We start from the raw sequence: 20,845 nt of genomic DNA, 5'->3' as shown, positions 1-20,845 counted from the left end.
GGCAACAAGGCACTCACTTTGGTCTGAGTAGGAAATTGTAGGAGAGTTGGGTAAAGCAAGGCCGGGGCTTTCCTGAAATAACCATCAGAGAGGCAGCCACCAATGAGGATGGCATGGCTTTCTGGTGCAAGTGTTTGGTTAAGAAGAGATGTCCATAGAGTACTTGGATAAAGGTACAAAGGGCATGTCTGTCAAATTTGTCAGATGACACCTTTCTGGGAGGAATAGTTTATATGTTAGATAAGTCCTGATCCTTAAGGAGCTCAACAGTCTGCAGAATTGGGTCAATGAAAATTAACTAAGCACAACAAATTTAATAGTATGAAATACAATAGAGAAATTTTTGTTGTTGTTCAGTCATGTCTGACTCTAAATGACCCCATTTGGGGTTTTCTTGGCAAAGATACCAGAGTGGTTTTACCATTTCCTTCTCCAGCCCATTTTATAGATGAGGAAACTGAGGCAAACAGGGTTAAGTGACTTGCTCAGGATCACACAGTTAGTAAGTGTCTGAGACCAGATTTGAACTCAGGATGATGAATCTTCCAAACTTCAGTCCTTGTACTCTATCCATTGTACCACCTAACTGACCTATAGAGATTATGGTAAGGTCTTATATTTGGATTCTTAAATTCTACTTCACACGACAAGATTATGGAGTCATTTAACGATAGAATTTATTTGAACAACATCAGGATTTTTAAAAGACTCCAAACTCAACATGAGTTAGCAAAAAAATGCAACCTAAGACATTTAAATTAAGAGAAGTGATCAGCTAATAGCACTTCTGTATTTTGCCCTGTTCAGACCACATCTGTAATATTCTATTCAGTTCTAGGCACTACATTTGAGGAAGGACAAAGGTAAGCTGGAGAGTGCCTAGAGATGGGTAGCAAAGGACATCAAGGTCATGCCAGATAACGTTCATTTGAAGGAACTGTGCATGGTTAGCCTGGGAAAAAAAAGATATGAGTCTCCATGATAAATTCCATCAAGTATTTGAAGGAATTACATGTAGAAGATGGATTAGATGTATTCTCCATATAACCCAGACGACAGAATGAGGAACAATGAATCAAAGTGATGCAGGGGCAGTTTTCAAATCCATATAAGAAAAGACTTCTCAACTTATTAGGGGCATTCACAAGTAGAATTGGGTGCCTTAGGAAGGAGTGGGTTCTTCCTCATATAGTTTTTCAGAGAAAAGCTGGATGATTATTTGCTGGGAATATTTTAGAGGGGATTTGAGGTTGTATAGTGTTGAGCTCTCTAGTCCCTTCAAAATCTGAGATTCTGTGGCCTTTTTTAATAAATTGTCTTTTAGAAATTATGCTGTTATGGAAATGCTTGTTTTGTTTCACAAAGTAAAAATAAAATAAATTTTAAATGAAAAAATTAAATAGATAATAGGACCTTAAGTTGCACAGAAAAAAATTATTACTCTAAGAATCTAGTGAGGCAGTTTTTTGGAGAAAAAAGACTAAATGAGGTAGGAACTTGTGAGCTAAACAAATCCCTTCTTTGGACTGACACTAGCCTAAACAGAAATATTTCTGTCTTCCTTCAACATTTACGGAGCTAATCATGCCTTCCTATTCAATGTTTAACTGATACTGACATACTCACTTCTTTCCAAAAAGGAATGCCAATTCTTTTTTTATGTTGTTCCTGAAGTTATTTTGGTTCTTTTGGTTATCAAGAATTAATTTTACACAGGAAAAATATTAATAATTACAGTGCTCTGCTTATTTTCATCTGTGTGTTTATAGATATTATCTATTTGTCTTCTTAACATATCAGAGAGCCAAGAAGAGTTTGGAGACAGGGAATTTCATTATTTTCATTTCATAAATAAGGAAACAGAAGAGTAGAAAACATTAATAGACTTCCTCAAACTAACAGCCATGTAGGAACCCAACCCAAATTCCCAGCCTCCTAAGCCAATATTTGGTGACTATTTCTCTCCTTGGTAAAGCATGCTATTTAAAAAAAAAAACATGTTACATTTGAAATGATAAATTTTATAAAGATATAAGTTTAGTTTACTTTTACAGACTCTCTTCTCCCATTTTATTGTCTCTCCCTCTCTACCATTCCCCACCCCCATACTGGGAAGAGAGGCGCGTATTGAAGAGAGATCAGAGAGAGGCTCCTCTGTGCTATACCCTTATTGTTACATGTGATGGGAACCATCCCCTCTAGAGAACCTCTGTTTAGTTCTCAAAACTAGTGTGCCCTAAAACAAAAAGGATGCAATCAAAAAAAAAAAAAAAAAGGATGCAATCTTCCCAGGTAGACATGGTATTCAGAAAAAAGATAGTAGTTTGCTTAGCTGTATTTCTTTCTTGTGAAGAAGGGTTCTCTTGAGGGAAGGTGATTGTAATATAATGGGGAAGGAGCAGCAATAAAAGATGTGCCTTTTCTTTAAAAAAAGAAAATATTTGCTTTCCTTCAAACTCTACCATCCAAACACATTGTCTTTCCTGCTGTTCCTCACACCTCACATTCTATCTCCCATTGCACTGGCTGTTCCCCATGCCTGGAATCCACACTCTCCCCCTTACCTCAAAGGATCCCTTACTTCATTCAAGTGACACCTTACATGAAGCCTCTCCTCATCTCCCCTGCCAGCAGTACCCTCCTGTCCCAAACTACTGTGCATTCATTCTGCATATACGCGTATACACATATGCTGTTTCCTTTGACAGCTTCCTTTATGTCCCTAGTACCTAGGACAGGTTTGGCACATAGCAGTCACTTACAAAATGCTTGTCCGTTGATTTTGTTCACTGAATCTCATCCTCATCTCAGTTTTCTCATCAGTGAAATAAGGAAGTTGGACTAAATGTTCCCTAAGATCCTTTTTCAGTTGTAAACCTTACGTTTCTTGGAGCCATGAAACTGTAAGGAGCTGTAAGGTAGCGAGAGTCCTTGGTCAAACTAGGAGCTTCACTTTTTTTTTTTTTTTTAGGCAATGGGGGTTAAGTGACTTGCCCAGGGTCACACAGCTAGTAAGTATCAAGTGTCTGAGGCCGGATTTGAACTCAGGTACTCCTGAATCCAGGGCTGGTGCTTTAACCACTGCCCCATCTAGCTGCCCCTGGAGCTTCACTTTTTGTGGTGACTCAGAATTGGAAATCAAGGGAATGGCCATAAATTGGGAAAAGGCTAAACAAGCTGTGGTCTATGATGGTGATGGAATATTATTGTGCTGTAAGAAATGACAAGCAGGATAACTTCAGAAAGGCCTGGAAAGACTTGTATGAACTGATGTATAGTGAAGTGAGCAGAACCAAGAGAACATTGTGCACAGAGACAGCAATATTGTTTGATGAAGAAGTGTGAATGACTTAACTATTCTCAACAATACAATGATGCAAGACAATCCCAAAGGACTATAGATGAAACATACTATCCACTTCCAAAGAAAGAACTGATATTGATGAAACACAGACTGAAGCATGCTATTTTTCACTATCTTTCATTTGTTTCTTTTAATCAAGTTTTCTTGTACAAAATGACAAATATGGTAATGTTTTATATAATCATACATGTATAACCCATATCTGATTGTTTGCTGCCTCAGGGAGCAAGGAGGGGGAAGGGAGGGAGGGAAAGAGGGATAAAAATTGGAACCCAAAACTATAAATAAAAATTTTTATTACAAACTAGGAGCTTCAAAACCTGGGTTATACTTCTAATAGTGTTACAAACTTCACTGGATGACATTGAACTAAATTATTTCATTCCTCTATATGCTTTCTAATATGCCAATGGGAGTGATATTTGTAAAAGGAACAAAAATTAAAAGCCCAGTGATTCCACCTTTTCATCTTCAGTTACTTCCCTTTCAACCCCTACTCCACTATTTGGAAATGTGAGTAGACCCAAGAGCTCACATTCTCTTAGAATTGCACCAACACCAAGATCCAGAGCTTTAAAATTCTATTTTCTGATCATAGTGTCTTAGTTGGTGGTATGTTTCAGTGGAAAGATCATGGGCTGTGGAGTCAGAGGTCCTGAGTTCATAGCCCACCTCTGCCACTTAATACCTGGGTGACTTTGGACAAGTCACTTAAACCTCTCTGAGCCTCAGTTTCCTTATGTATAAAATGAGGAGTTAGACCAAATGGCTTTTGCAGTCCCTTTCAGGTATGGACCTACAATTCTATGACCTTTCTATCGCTTCTATCATCCCAGGCCAGGTTTTAACCTCCTTTCCCCTCCTCCTCTATGGTTTGCTATTTCAGTGGCACTAGCCATTAGGACCTCCCCTGTCTAATTTCAATTCTGGATGACTTCCACCATCTACTTTGTCCACTCCAATTGCAGGGCTGTTGAGCGTAGCTAGAAAAAGTATTGATATTGAGCTGATTTCATTCACTGCACATTTATGGCTCATAATCTCATCTGGGCTCACCCTGTTGCTTGGGGAGCCTTTTGTTTTTGTTCAGTTGTTTCAATCTTGTCTGACTCTTTGTGACTCCATTTGGGGTTTTCTTGGCAGAGATGTTGAGGTGGTTTGCCATTTCCTTCTCTAGTTCATTTTACAGATGAGGAAATGCAGGTGACTTACCTAGGGTCACACAGATAGTGTCCAAAACTAGATTTGGACTCAGGAAAATGAGTCTTTATTTCAGGCCTGGCACTCCATTCACTGCACAGCTAGGTAGCTGCCCCCGGGAGCCTTTTATCGAATTTTTGTCTCATTCCCCACAGAATCTGTTATAAACTTTTTTTCTTCCTCTCCTCTCACCACCATCCCCCAAATACATTTGTAGTTGAGAATGTAGCCTCCTACTTCACTGAAAAGATTAAAGCCATCTGGTGCCAGCCTTCTAATCCACCTCCCCCCACCCAAAACCTGGATTCCATTCCTTAGACCTCTGCCTTATTACTTTATTTCATTTTCCAGTGGGGAAAGGGTGGTAAATGTATGTAGATTTTTTTTTTTTTTTACTGTTAACTAAGGCTAATCCTTCTATCTGTTCCCTGGATCCCATTCCCTTGAATCTTCTCTAATACCTTATTCCATCATTCTTTTTACCTTCCATCTCTCCCCTGTCTAATTAATTTTCCACAAAACTTTAAAAACAACACTAGCCTGCATCTTGTCTTGACTGGGGAACAGGGGGAGGTGAGCTGAAGAAGGGGAATCAAGCTATTTCTGCATCCTGACTTTTTGGTTTATAGCATCAGTACAGACTCAATTGCTCACCTCTCATCTTTCTATGAAGCTTTGAGGATTTAATTAATACTCATTTCCATTAGCACCTAGGCATTTCAGGTTAAGAGCATTTTTGGAAAATCATTCAATGAAGGTGACACAAACAGGATTGTTTTTCCTATCCATATAACTGATAGGTAGCTATAAAACATATAAGTTAGCTAATATATAGGTTTAAAAAAAAGTACATGTAACAGAAATTCAAAGTTCTACAATGCAATTCTTTTGTTTTTCTTTGAATGTTTAAATTTTTGCCTTTGTTTAATTCATAATAAAGAAAAAAATTTAAATTAAAAATTCAATTAGCTTTCATCTATAGAGAATATATTATATTTGCATTATCTGGCATTATACTTTCTTTTTTATCAAATTCATTCAATATGTGTTTCTTAAGCCCTTACTATATACAAGTCACTTTATTAAATAATAGGGGAAATGGAAATATAACTAAAATGTAGTCCTTGCTTTCAAGAAGCTTACAATTAGATATGGAAGATAAATAATGTACAGTATAGTACACACAAAACTATGATGTACTCAAAGGTGAGGTTCAAAGCTCCTTAAGAGATGAGCAAGAAGATCCCACCATTGGCAGGGGAGAATCATGGAAAGCTTCTTGGAGAAGGTGTCATCTGATCCGGACTTTAAAGAAGGCAAAGGATACACATTTGTCAGATAGTAAAGGCATGAGATGTTTTGATTCATGCCTGTAGCAGCATTTCTTGGTGGAAAGAACACAGGATTGATTTAGAGTCAAAGAACATCAATTCAAGTTGTCTCCACTACCGTTTAATAGATATGTAACATTACACAAGCTCCTTCGTCTCTTTGGGCCTCAGTTTCCTCCTTTGTAAAATGTTGATAAAGCTACGTAGCTCAGGATTATGGTGAACATAACCTGAGAGTATGTGTAAAGTGTTTTACAAACTATAAAGCATTCTAAATGTGATGTCAAATTTCTTTATTATAAAAAAAGAAAAAATTTAAAAAGGAAATTTTTAAATATAACTACCTTACAAAATGTAAACTTTGAAACACTCTATAAACATATTATTGTTTTTGATCACTGAAATTTGAAATGTACTCCATTGGGGTATTTTCATTTTTTGCCTATATGGACATCTGATTTTTAGGGGCCAGGCTAAGTTTTTGTTATCCCGTCTTTCTTAGAAGTTTCCATTTAAGGCATCTGCCAAAATGGTACTGGACTCAAGGAAATGGCAGGTTGATGCTTCTGAATCCTGTTGTGTTTTAATGATCTGATAGTAGGAAACACATTAAAACAGTTCATCGGAATATGCTTAAAATAGATTACAAAAAGCTTTCTGGGGAGCTGAGGGTGGGGGGAAGTGGTTTAAGATGTCTGGGATGAAGAGGCATTTTCAATTGTGCCATGATTTGGCTTCTCACCACAGTTAGTAAGCTACAGGTTTCTCAGCAGGCTGGTTCTCAAGCAAATTGAATTTTCACAACCAGCCTTTAATGATAGGGCAACACACAGCTGTGCTCCCTAGTACAGGAGAAGGGGGTCCACCAGGCTCTGTGAATGGGACTGAATGAAAGGAATGGCAAGATGGATTATGGGAATACCATAGAGGTGGAAAAAACAAATCCATAAAAGGAATGGGTTTGGGGAAGATATGCTGAAGGAACAGGAGCAAGGGTAGATGGCTATTTCCAGGGGCAGTGGGGGGGTGGGGATGGAGTAAGAATGAGATGCTGGCAACCCCACCCCTCCTTTTTTAACATCTATGTTAAAATATCTGGCAGAAAAGGCTTGTTGATTAAATTTGAAATTTAAAAATAAATTCTATCATGTGCCATAAAGTTTAGTCAGAGTCCAAAAGGTACTCAACCCCTTTCCTTCCCCCCCACAAAAAAGATGTTAGAAAAAAATTAATAAATTTTGTCACCAAAAAGAACCATTTCAAAGGAACCCTATACAACAGAGCCACTACTAACTTTATTTCATAATGACAATATTACTGTATTATAATCAAACCATGACCAATTAAATCACAAATACAGATACCCCCTCCAATGCCATAAAATTGTAAAACCCTACTGTAGTATTGGTTATCCAATCACCAATTTATAACATTACTTTTATAAAACCAACTCCTCCATGTACCTTTATTTCACCTAATGTTTCTACCTTGGCCCAGTTAAAAATGTTGGGTGGATTATACCAAGTTTCTTAACATGGAACACATAAAAGCATTTCATGGGGATCTATGAATTTAAATGGGAAAAAAATCACACCTTTATTTCAATATGATTGGTTTCCTTTGTAATCCTATATATTTTATTCATTGAAAAACATTGTTCCTAAAATGTTTCTATTGGGTTTACCATACTACGAGTGGGGTCTAGGACACAAAAACTGTTCAGTATCCCTGAGCTATACCGTGATAACTAAGGGTACTTTTCCCCTTCAATTTTAATGTGAGGAGGCTGAATTTCAGATTTCAGTCCTTCCCAAATACCAGTAACCTCCTCCTCCTCCTAAGATGCGTCCTGGTAATCAACTTGTCCAGTCCTTTCATTTTAAAGATGGAAAAAGTGAAACCCAGAGATGTGAAGAGAGCCCGCCAAACTAGCAGAGCTTAGGGACAAAGCCACATTTCCTACATACTCTTCACACACCAGTGTCCATCATCAGCAATCCAGTTCTCTGTCACACTTGAGGGGAGAAAAAGCAATGTGGGTAAACTTTTATCTCTTCTTCAAATAGATTTGCCAGAATGGATGCATTGACCACTGTCAGTTTAAGTAAATGTGGTTCAATTAAGTTGACTTGTACTTATTATTCAGCTCCATCTCGACTTTAACAGTGAATTATCTCCCAATGTCATTTGGATCAATTCATGCATCTAAATAGTATAAACTTAAAATACAAATAATATGTTATTATTTCTGTGCAGTCCATTACAGTAGAGTACAGTGAACAAAGAATTTTAAGAATCAGAGAATCTGTACTATTGATATGTAGCCCCTGATCCAAGAGTTCTTTCATTCATCATTTAAAACCTAACCTTGGGGATATAAATGTGAAGCAATATTTCATGGTTGATTTTATGTTTTATGCCCCCTGGCTATAACTCAAAGAAATAACTTTTGGGAGAGATCCCAGGACTTATATTGCACCTGTTATAGTACAATTCAAGGCAATCAAATCAAGATAAATTATAAAATCCAAACAACCTGCCACTATTTATGTTGGAAAGCTTGGTTTAATTCATTAAGGCTGTGTCTACACTGCCCACAGTGATCGAACTGATTCATTTCACAACGTAGGTCACATCAGTTGATGCTCCTAAGTATTACAAACTTAAAATCCAAATATAGAGTAATCCCTGGGCAGCAGATTATCTAAAATATCTGGAAATTTTGTGAGCTGGAAAGTCAATATGAGTTAACAGTCCAATATAACAATGGGATTTGGGGGTGTATTTAGAGGAGCAGAGAATGCATGACTAGAGGGATGCTAGTCTTGCTATATCCTGCCCTAGTTAGCTAGGGACAGGATATTGTGCTCATTTGAGGGTATTAGGCAAAAAGTGGCCTCAAGATCCAGAAGCCAGAGCTAGGAGCAGTGGTAGAAGTTAGACAGAAGCAGATTTAGATTGGCATAAGAGAAAACTACCTCACATTTTGAGCTCTCTAAAAATGGAACAGGCTGTCTTACAGAATGGGTTCCCTTCTTCCCAAGGGTCTTCAGGCAAAAGGTAGAGACCACTTTTCAGATATGTTGTTGAGGGGCTTTGTATAGTTTGGGGTGGACTAAATGGGCCCTAAAGTGCCTTTGAACTCTGAGATTCTGGAATTTTAAAACTTTATATTTGTGAAGCACTTAACTTTCAAGTCTTTGAAATTGTACTGAAATTCAGTGCTGTAAATTTTATTGCATCTTATTTAAGTTTGTATTTGTTTAGAATAATAAGTTTCAAACATGGTTATATCTGTTAGACCCCTAGGTGGAGTACTAGACCTAGAATCAGGAAGACCTGAGTTCAACTACAACTTCATATATTTACTAGCTATATGACCCTGGACAAGTCACTTAACCCCTCTTTGCCTCAGTTCCTCATCTGTAAAATGAGCTGGAAACATGAATGGCAAACCATTCCACTTTCTTTGCCAAGAAAACCCCAAAAGGGGTCATGAAGAGTCAGACGTAACTGAAACTGAGTAAACAACAACAAAAAACCTCCTACGGTAGTTGCGAGGATAAAATGGGGTAATATTTGTAAAGTGCTTTGCAAACCTTAAAGCACTATATAAATGCTAAATATCATTATTACCGTTATTTTTCCTCAGAATTATTATCTATAGCTAATGTCTCAAATCCGGCCCCTAAGATCTGCACTGTGAGCCTGGAACCATGGTATGGATCTTTAATTGAAAAAATAGGATGATAGGGAAGGAATGGAAGAAGACTAGATGACTTCAAGCACGAGCTCTGACTCATATTAATTAGCTCTGTGACCTTGGGCAAGGCAGTTAGCCTGGATCTCTTTCCTTATCTGTAAAATCAGAGATTTTGGAAGCTAGGTAGTACCATAGTTCATGGAGTGCCAAGTCTGGAGTCAGGAAGACATCTTCCTGAGTTCAAATCTGGCCTCAGACACTTACTAGCTGTGTGACCCTGGGCAAGTCACTTAATCCTGTTTGCCTCAGTTTCCTCATCTGTAAAATGGGCTGGGGAAGAAATGGCAAACCACTTCTGCATCTTTGCCAAGAAAACCCCAAATGGGGTCATGAAAGTCAGGCACAACTGAACAACAAAATCAGAGAACTGGACTGATTTCTATGGACTTAAGAGCATCTCTAAGAATTCAATGATCCTTTGTGTTATAAAAAGAAAATAGAGGAAAAAAGAGAACAGAAAATAAGCACTGCTGAAATTCAGTTTCCTTTCCCTCCTATCCTCCCACCTTTTGCTTCTAGTCCCAGAAGGGCCAAGCATGTGACGCTCTCCTTTTTATATCTAAAGGAGCCAGGGCTTCTTGTGGTAGAGCTTGTGTCACAGTGATAATAGCTGAGTATCAGGCACATTTCCTGAAACATGACACTGCTCTGGCTCTTCTCTCTTTGTGGGTCAGTACAACAAAAGAATGACAAGGCCATCAGTTGTTGTAAAAGAATAACTGGCGCTGGAAAACTCCCTGGCCCATTCATCCCTCCCAGACCTGAAGGTACAGGGTGTTTGGTCTTGTGTATGGCAGATGAAACCTTGCGAAGCCTTTTTAAAGGCCAGAATCATTGATCTCCAGGTTCCTTCGGGAGACTTGTCCAGGGTCACAGAGCCAGTGTGTGTGTGTGTCAAAGACTCATACACAAGTCATCCTGAATCCAAGGATGGCTTCCTATGCACTGTCATGAAGTGTGAACACATCTTCGACACATCAAACCAACATGGATTTATGACAGAAGGACAATCCTCATATGTTATAAGGAAAAGTGAATTTCAAATAGAATGCTAAAGGAAAATCTAAAGTCTAGGCTAAATACCACCCTCTCATACATATATATACAGATATGTCTTATACACGTATATCCACTGTGTACATGAACATAGGTTTGTCATGCCAGGGTGGGAGTGGGGATAATCTCCCACTCTTTATAAAATGCTCCAATGGCATGTGTCTCAAATAGCCTCTGACAACCGAAGCCCAACTCCTGGCCTTCTCGTGGCAGAACTGTTTCCACCAACAGGAGATGGGGCGAAGGCAAGTCACTGGCGCCTTAAAACCAGTTGCTTCGGGCAGGTGGGGTTCGTTAGCCTTGGCAGGCAACCTGCCTAGGGGAAGGAACCCTGATTTTAAACCTCCGCTGCCTTGCGGCTATACCCATATATGGGAAAGGCTTCGGTAGTTAACCCTGAGGAAAAATCAGGAGTTGGAGTCTCTTAGGCAGTTGGATGTTGGACATCACATCGCTCTGGCAACTCCTGCGGCGGCACTGGTGCCAAACTGTATTGGCTCTGCCTCTCCTTTGGATCCACCAATGTCGAGGAGAGGGAAAACCTGCTGCATGGGCAACAGCTTGTTTTCCATATTGATCCGCCCAGGCCAGCGCCCTGGAGAGGACACTCCAGCTACTCCTCATGGAGTAGATACAACACGGGATGCAGCAGTTACCGGTTATAAGTCACTCAGGAGCTGTGACTGCACAGCCACACTGTGGCCTGTGGCTCTTCAAGGCGCTGATCCATGGTCGTCCGAGACTGGTGGAGGCCTACTACTACTACTACATGAACATACATGTAACTGTATGAATAAAGGGATAGGGACTGTACTTATGGTTTCATTGATATAAGGAATTCCTAGATGAGGAATCTCCTTCTGGCAATGCATGTGGGTACCTTCTCTGAAGTCTAGTCTTCAGGAGTTGCCTAGGTCACTGAGAGGTTGCCACATGCCCAGGGTCACACAGCCCGTATGTAGCAAAGGTGGAACTTGAATTCAGGTCTTTATGGTTCCAAGGCCAAGTCTGTAACCTCTATACCTATATAGTATAGATAGATGGATGAATGGATGGATGAATGAATAAATAAATGTGTATGTGTATATATATCTATATATACATTCACACACATATTCATACATAGTTATATTTATATATATATACACACATACTTGTATATGCACAAATGTTAGTGATAAAATTATGCTGTATATTATATTACAATTATATAACTATATATTATATGCCTGTGTATATATACATATATGAATATACATCTATATGCATATGTTGTTGTTGTTCAATTGTTTTAATTGTGTCTGACTCTTCATGACCTCATTTGAGGTTTTCTTGGCAAAGATACTGGAGGGATTTGTCGTTTCTTTCTCCAGCTCATTTTACAGATGAGGAAATGGAGGCCAACAGGGTGAAGTGATATTCTCAGGATCACACAGTGACTGAAGGCAGATTCGAACTCAGGCCTTCCTGACTCTGGGCCTGTCACTCTATTTGTGTTATTGTATATTGTACATACATACTCAGAAATGCTAAATGAATGAAAAGTTAATTGAAGAGCTTCCCCAGTGCCAAAAGTGATTGAGTTTAAACAAAAAATAGTAGAGAGAGAACAAAGAGAACAAAATCTGTCCAGGTATATTTCAAGATCCCTAGTCTCCCTGGATTGGCCACTGTAAAAAACACACTAGTTTGTACTTTTATACATGGGCTGACTCCTAAATCAGGCAGTATAGTGACCAAGGTAATTATAGCCTTATAGACAGACCTTAGATATATTTCTAGAACTAAACTAAAACAGTCATCCAGTAACGCCGGTGAAGTAGCTGGACTCTGGGTGTGGCTCTGAATCATCTACCTGTGCCCTTTAGTAGGAGAAATGAACAATGGTTACAAGTAGCTGAAGTGGTGGTAATTGATTGGCAGAGAAGATAGGAATATGAGGGAAAGAATTACCAGCATCATTACTGGTCTGGGAGAGGAACCTACATTTAGAAACCAAAGGATGTCTTTGACCTGAGTTGGGTGAGGTCCAGCCTCCTTCAGCTGGCATTCAGGGCCCTCTACGTTTTGCCCCTAATCTTCCTTTCCAACTTTATATCCCACTTCTTCTCTATTGGAACCCTATGTTCTAAGAGCCACAATGATCTATTTACTGTCTGTCCTCCCAAACGACATTAAATTTCACTGGTCCTGTGTGTTTGTTCCTGCTGTCCCCTCTGACATGACCTCCTTCTCCCCTCTCTGTCTGCCCAAATTCTGCACATACTTTGTGACTGTCAAAATCTCTTGGCTTTTTCTTATACAACTACAAGGCTCAGTCACCTGTAGCACCTACTCACAGGATTGTTGTGAAAATCAAAAGAGATAAACTTGTCATGTGCCTGGCACATAATTGGTACTATATAGATGCTTATGCCCCGCTACACAGACACACATACTTTTGGCAATTTATCAGGTTCTATTTCATCGTATCTCTGAAATTATTGTCTTCCATTGCTATTTATTTTTTCATCTATTTATGCATTGTTTTCCTCTAATTAGATTGTAAGCTAAGCTCATGGAGGGCAAGGCCTCAGGCTCATGTTTGTAGCTCTTCCAGGGCTTCACTCATAGTTTATTGATCAGACCAGAAAGAACCTTTCCAGTTGCTGGAATAGCAATGCACAGGGACAGCCAGAAGTTAGTGTGCAGGAGGGTCCCCAGCCTTCCCTTTAATTAGCCTTTGCCATTTCTTTTTCAGGCATCTTGCTGTTTCTTCTCTCCTACTCTTCTACCCCCTCCACATGTTCAAGTTTCCAATTGTTTTCATGTTCATTTCTTTCCTCTTAAGAGTTGGAAGGGGCTTTAGAGGTCATTCATTCCTAATTACTCACTTACATATGAGGAAACTGAGGCCCAAGGTCACAAAGGTAGGAATTTTCATAGTTGGATTTTTATCTTAAGCCCTCTAACTCCAGGTCCCAAACTTCTTCAGCTGTACCAGTTTTTCTGATGATTAAAACTAGGAAAGTATCTGATGTCAGGCATTTTATACTTTAGTACAAATAAGCTTAAGTCGATCTGTTTCTTCTCATATGAGATGTTTAAGTTTTACTACCTTTTATCTTCTTTGTAAAAGATTTGGGGTTTGTTAAAGGAAATTCAGACGAGCTTGGAAACACTGGGTCCCTTCCTAAGCAACTTGAAAATTATATCATGTCAGGGGCAGCTAGATGGCGCAGTGGATAGAGCACCGGCCCAGGATTCAGGAGTACCTGAGTTCAAATCTGGCCTCAGACACTTAACACTTACTAGCTGTGTGACCCTGGGCAAGTCACTTAACCCCAATTGCCTTACTAAAAAGAAAATTATATCATGTCAGCAGCAGTCTTCTGCTTTGCTTATATATGAGAATGACCCTGCTTGTGGCCATCAGCGACAGCATCTTCCATTATAAAGTTCTAGTAAAACATAGAGAGCATCTCCAGCAAAGAGTGAACAGTGGATTATATTTTTATTATATCTAATAACTACTTCTCAACTTATCTTGTGGGCTCAAGGTCAACTCAGGATAGATGGGGCTACATAGACACACACACATAAACACACACATGGATGGAAGGGTGGGTGGATGGATGGATAGATAGCGACAGATAGGAGAGCCCAAAAAGGGTTGAGTGAGGAAGGAAACTAGAAAGATATGATGTTGTGTAGTAGAAGGAACAAATATTTTAATGTGCCTAAGAAGGCACAGTATTTCCAAGCTCAAGTCTGAAATTCCATTAACCATAAAACAGTAAAAGAAAGAAAAGAAAAAAATCTTTCCCAAGAAGTTAAAAGGCATTAAAATATAATATTGCATATGAGAGGAAATAGATTGACATAAGCTTATTTATACTAAAATATAAATGATTGAGATCAGGTACCTTCCTACTTTTGATCACTAGGAAAACTGGTGTAGCTGAAGGAATTTTGGATGTGGAATTAGAGGAGGAGGAGAAGAAAAAGAAGGAAGAGGAGAAAAAGGAGAAGGAAGAAAAAAAACATCTAGAAAGTTGAGCTGTGAATGAAATGAAGCATGGCTAGGGTCCCTCCTGAGTGTTCTGGACAGGCCTATTACTTCAATGACTAAATAAAAACTTTTCTAGCATATACAGTCCTACACAGCCTGACTCCAACCCATTCTTCTAGCTTTGTTAAAAATTCCTCCTCATTACTGTTCCTCATACTAGATGCTTCCTATTTCTGTTTTTGCATTCCTCACATTTTCTCCTTCTCTCCACTTTTTAGGATCCCTAGTCTCCAAGTCAACTACCTTCTAATTAGGCCTTTCCTGAAGCCCCTGCTGTTGGTATCATCCTGCCCCCAAATAACCTTGCATCAATTTTGGATATGTCTATACACATGTATTTTCTTTTCTGACAGAACATAGGTCCCTCAAGAACAGGACTTTTGTTTTTGTCTCCCATAATTCATGGAACATAAGTAGGCATTTAATAAGCTCTTAGTAATTTATTGATTGCCTTTGATCCCTTATCCATTGGGGGATGTCTCTTTGGTCTAGGATATGTGTGTTCCATATATATCTCAGGTATAAGACCCTTATGAGAAGGGTATCTTTTGTTTATTATAAAACCCTTATGAGAGGGATTTATTTTGTTTATTTATAAACAAAGGTTTATTTTCTTTCATTGACAGTTTCACTTCTTGCCCTAGTTGCACTGATTTGTTAGCACTAAGAAGCTTTCAAAGGTCTATTCATTATTGGTGTTGGAAGGGCATTTGAAATAGAGAACTGATTATTTTCCTTTCCTTTCTTAAATAAAGCCCTTTGGGTTAGTGACTATCCTGATAGGCTGGTTGCTCATGCATATCCTTCCAGATGATGTGTGTCTTATCTAAATATTGAGGAAAGAAAAAATAAAACTGTTGTCAGCATACCTTAAACTTGAATGATTTATTTAACAAATGATAGACATATTGGTTGTGAAAAGTTCTCACACCACCTTAATTCCATTTTTTAATAAAGAAAAAGGAAGCAAAGAAAGATCATAAGATCATAAATTTAAAACTGCAAGAGACCTTGGAAGGAGAAAATCCCCTCATTTTGTAGATGAAGAAACTGAGACCTAAAGATATTAAATGACTTGTCCAAGGTCACCCACCTAAGTAAGCTGGGATTTGAAGTGAGATTCTGTGCCTCCAGATGAAGACCTGTTTTCAGAGTACCAGGATGCTGAAGTAGGAAAAGATCTAATTAGTTTAAATATGCCCATGTATATACACACATACATATAGATATATGTGTCTATATGTATTTGAATAATGTGCAGAATCATCATGTCCTGGGTCATTTTTAATATGATCATGCCTTATTATAAAACCTTCTCTGATCCCCCTGGCTGAAAGTGTTCTTTTCTCTTACAAATTTTCCCAGACGTCTTTGCCTCAATCCCTGCCTTGGCCAATCACACTCAACTTTGTATTATGTCTTTTTGTGTGCATGTCCTACTTATCATAGGACAATGATGATATAAATAAAAGCTGACGGGGCAGCTAGGTGGCACAATGGATAAAACACTGGCCCTGGATTCAGGAGGACCTGAGTTCAAATCTGGCCTCAGACACTTGACACTTACTAGCTGTGTGACCCTGGGCAAGTCACTTAACCCCCATTGCCCCGCCAAAAAAAAAGAAAAGAAAAGAAAAAGAAAAGCTGACATTTTAAGGTTTACAGAGGATTTTTGATTATAAGCTCTTAGTTGACAGTTACTGTCATCATTTTATTCATTGTATCATGAGCACCCAGTACAGTATATATACATGGTAGGAAGGGACTTGGTGTATATTTGCTGAATTTAATGTGATTATTGAAGTTTGAGGACCTTTTAGAAACCATTACTGAAGGATATGTGTGTGCATAAACTGAAAGGCTTATAGATTTTTCCTAGGGAATTTCTGGCAGCATACTGTCATACAGAGAATATGAGGATGAAGAATCAAGATACCCAAGTTCTAATCTTGACCCTGTGACTGACCTTGGATAATTCACTTAATTTTTTCTGGGTCTCAGTTTCCTCATCTGCCATGTCAGTCAACAAGCATTTATTAAGTACTTACTATGTGTCAAACACTATGTTAACCATGGGGTTGGACTAGATAATCTTAAGGATATCTTTTAACTCTTACCCTCCATAGTTTACTTTGTTTTCTAGTTATAAGGGCATCTAGGTAGTTCAGTAGATGGATAGAATGCCAGGCCTGAAGTCTGGAAGACTCATCTTCTTCCTGAGTTCAAATCTGGCCTTAGACACTTACCAGCTGTATGACCTTGGGCAAGTCACTTAACCCTGTTTGCCTCAGTTTCCTCATCTGTAAAATTAGCTAGAGAAGGAAATGGCAAACCATGCCCAGTATCTTTGCCAAACAAACAAACAAACAAACAAACCCAAATGAGGTCACAAAGAGTTAGACAAGACTGAAAAATGACTGCACAATAACAAATTATAGTGACTCCTTTATTTGTACTCTCAATAAAGTCATATGAGAAAATGCTTGTATTGATGTTGAATTTTAGCACTAGTTAAAAGAAAATGAAATTTAAAGCTAACCCAACATTTTTTTTCTCTTCCCTAGGTCCACCAAGATCAGCATTATGACTGATGGTGACTATGATTATCTAATCAAACTCCTGGCCCTTGGAGATTCAGGGGTGGGAAAGACTACATTCCTTTATAGATATACCGACAATAAATTCAATCCCAAATTCATCACTACCGTAGGAATAGACTTTCGGGAAAAACGTGTGGTGAGTTTTTAATTTAACTTGCTCTTCAGGTGCTTCTACCACATAAAGATAGGATGCTTTCATTAAATAACATCCATTTACTTCCTCTAATGAAACTCATAATCTCTGGCAGTTTGTTTTGATCTATAATCCTACATATTCCCTTCTGGTGAGAAAAGAATCTTTGGATGGGAAGGATGCATTCCTCACTAATAATGACACCTTGTAGTTTGAAGGAGTATTATATACAACTAGAGAAAATCCACATGAATACTATGTTTTAGAGATCCTTAGAGGTTGTTTAAAAACTTTAAAACTGAATTCCTTTAGAATCCATTGACCTTGTTAATTTGGGTCAAATTGGATTTTATTAGTAGGAATTGTAATGATTGGAATGATGCCACCTGCTGGAGAGTTACTGTAGGAAAGCTCCAGCATGAGGAGAAGGTGTCTGAGGGTAAGCCATGCAGCTTTCCTTGGTGTCAGGAAGTGATGTTTGCTTGTGAGTACTGTCAATCAAGGCTACCAGCCAATTAGCTTGGAGATGTGTGTGCAAGTGGATGGGATGTTGCCAGTTTCACAGGAGGCTTGTGGGATGAAGGAGGTGTGGCTCTTTTTTTTTTTTTTTGTAAGGACTCCCATGGAGAGTGGGGCTGGAGACATTAGCTCCCCCAGACAGACAGCTGAATTTAGGCCTCTTTCTCTCTCTTCACCAAATTCTTATTCTCCTTAATAAATGCTTAAAAGCCTAAACTCTTGCTAAAGCTTCTAATTTAATGTCGACCACTCATTAGATATTTTAGACAGTTTAGCTAGAATTTTAGCCCTTACAGAACCAAAGTTAATCTTTTTTGTCTTAAGCAAAAAGACCCAAAGCTTTCATAAGTCCTGAAAGGCACAAACAAGGTAAGCACAGTTTCATGAGTATCCTTATTTATTGAGAAACAGAGGAGTACAAGCATTGGTTCTGGAGTCGCAGGGACCTGGATTCAAATCCCATCTCTGAGATTCATTACCTTGTGGGACTATATGCAAGATACTTAGCCACGGTCCAATCCCTTCTTCACATTGCTGACAAATCAGTTATACTAATGTTCGGGTCTTACCATCTCACTCCTCTCTTCTGTTTTTTAGTTGTTCCACATTCCTATAGAATTAATTACAAACTTAAAAAATAAATTGTGCCTGTGACTTCCTCTGGATAGGAACATCCCAATTAGGAAACTTCATCTACCCATGCAGATGGACACCTGCTATGCAATCTATAATCTTAGAGTGTTGTTTGTTGGCACCAAAAATTTAGACAAATTGCCTATGCTTACAGAGTCTTCTTGACTCTGAGGCTAGCTCTCAATCCACTGTGTAATGTTGCATCTCTTTAACTTGGCATTTAAGGCCTTCTACAATATGCTGCTATTGTTTAATTCTTTTGTTTTTTAATTTTGCAAGGGGCAATGAGGGTTAAGTGACTTGCCCGGGGTCACACAGCTAGTAAGTGTCAAGTGTCTGTCTGAGGCCAGATTTGAACTCAGGTCCTCCTGAATCCAGGGCTGGTGCTGTATCCAGCTATTACTTAATTCTGATACATCTGGCACCCTTTAATCCCAGCTATTACCTAATGTTGTCCCCCCGACCCCTGCCTCTATATATTTGCAGACCCTATCCCCCTTGCCTAGAATTTCCTCCCCCTATATCTTTTCTTTTTGGAATTGCTCTCTTTCTTCTAGTCCCAGTTCAGGGGCCATTTCTACCATGAATTTTTTCCCCAAATCCCCTCTCGAACTCCCAACACCCAACTTCCTCTTTAAATTTCATGTAGCACTTTGGCTAGATTTCTTGAAGGTTCATCTTTGTATCTCTAACACCCAGCATGGTGCTTAATATTATTGAATTAAATTATTATTATTAAATTGGATTTTAAATTATTATTATTAAATTAAATATTAATACTTAATATTTGTTGAATCACAGATATGAGAACAACCCAATCCCTCTCCAGGGACATGCTGACAAGAATGCTTTTATTTGAGTATATTCAGATACTTTTTTCCAATAGTACAGACTTTTTCATAGGAATAGAGAAATTGTGACATATGAGATATGTGGCCTATTGGAAAAAGGGCCAGACATAGAGTCAGCACCGGGACTTACTTGATGAAGGCCTTGGGCGATGTACTTCACTGCTAAGAGCCTCAGGTTCCTATTTGTAGTGGAGGTAGTAGTGCTCACACTCACAGGATCATTGATTTAGATCTGAATCTGATTCCCTCATTTAAGAGATGAGGAAATAGGCCCAAAGAAGGTAGTGACTTACTCAAGGTCATGCATATAAATGTGTAACTGTTTGTTGTTGTTGTTCCGTTTCAATTGTGTCCAATCCTTCATGACGCCATTTGAGGTTTTCTTGGCAGAGATACTGGAGTAGTGGTTTGCCATTTCCTTCACCAGCTTGCCTTACAGATGAGGAAACTGAGGCAAACAGTGACTTGCCCAGGGTCCCACGGGTAGTAAGTGTTTGAGGCCAGATTTGAACTAAAAAAGACGAGTCTTCCCAACTCCAGGCCCTGCCTGACACTCTCTATCAACTATGCCACCGATCTGCCCTTTAAGATGACACTTACAAGTTGGACTGCTTGGATTCACTTCCTTTAAAGCCATTGCTGATATTCAAGATAGCAATAAGTACTGACACAAGCTGTGTTGCTGCATGATTGTTGGTCATAACATAAGACTTGAGTGTGGAAAATTGGATGATTTTCAGTTGAAACTCTCTCTTTACATTCATTTTCTAAGAGAGAACTTAGCCAGAGAACTAGACTTCCTGTACTGTAGCCCTAAAGGTTGCTGGCTTTACCCTAATCATTCCATTACCTGCAAAGTCACACTCTTCAGAGAAAACATCAGTTATTTTTGTTTTGCTTTGTTTTAAAAAAGAATCTCCCTTTATAAACATTATTTAGTATAAATTAAAGTTAATGATAAGTAAAAAACGGTGATGAGAGCTACTGGTCAAGTACATAGGTCTGATGAAATGATGATTGCTATTTCCCGGTTCTGTCAGTCACTTAGCATTTATTTAGAGACTAGTGAGCTCCAATTAAGAGCAGGGAGAAAGCATTGTGAAGAAAACAAAAGCAATGAACAGAGGGAAGCCCTCTATGCAAGTAATAAAGCCCAGGTACCCAGATAACGTTCTCTCTCTTTACTCATCATACCCTTTGGCCCAGAGATCCAACTGTTGAGACGTTATCCCAAGGATCTGTACAAAAGTATTAATGGCCACTTTATTTATATTATTTGAGCAACCTATATGTTGACTGATTACAAATGGTGAAATAAGGGGCAGCTAGGTGACACAGTGGATA

General features: G+C 38.7%; 1 protein-coding gene across 6 annotated transcripts in view; it reads left to right on the top strand.

Annotated features, from left to right (window-relative positions):
• RAB27B (RAB27B, member RAS oncogene family) overlaps positions 1 to 20,845 on the top strand; it is a 223,370-nt gene that overhangs the window by 179,774 nt on the left and 22,751 nt on the right. For all 6 annotated transcript variants that reach the window (XM_043976782.1, XM_043976780.1, XM_043976779.1 and 3 more), the window contains one exon: positions 17,330 to 17,501. In XM_043976782.1, coding sequence (XP_043832717.1) covers positions 17,349 to 17,501 — 153 coding nt within the window. In that variant the 5' untranslated portion in view covers positions 17,330 to 17,348. The remainder of the gene's footprint in view (positions 1 to 17,329; positions 17,502 to 20,845) is intronic.

This window comes from Dromiciops gliroides, chromosome 1, assembly GCF_019393635.1.
Source record: "Dromiciops gliroides isolate mDroGli1 chromosome 1, mDroGli1.pri, whole genome shotgun sequence".
Lineage (NCBI taxonomy): Eukaryota > Metazoa > Chordata > Mammalia > Microbiotheria > Microbiotheriidae > Dromiciops > Dromiciops gliroides.
The sequence above is the reverse complement of the archived record's forward strand: the minus strand, read 5'-3'. Positions and strand labels throughout refer to the sequence as shown.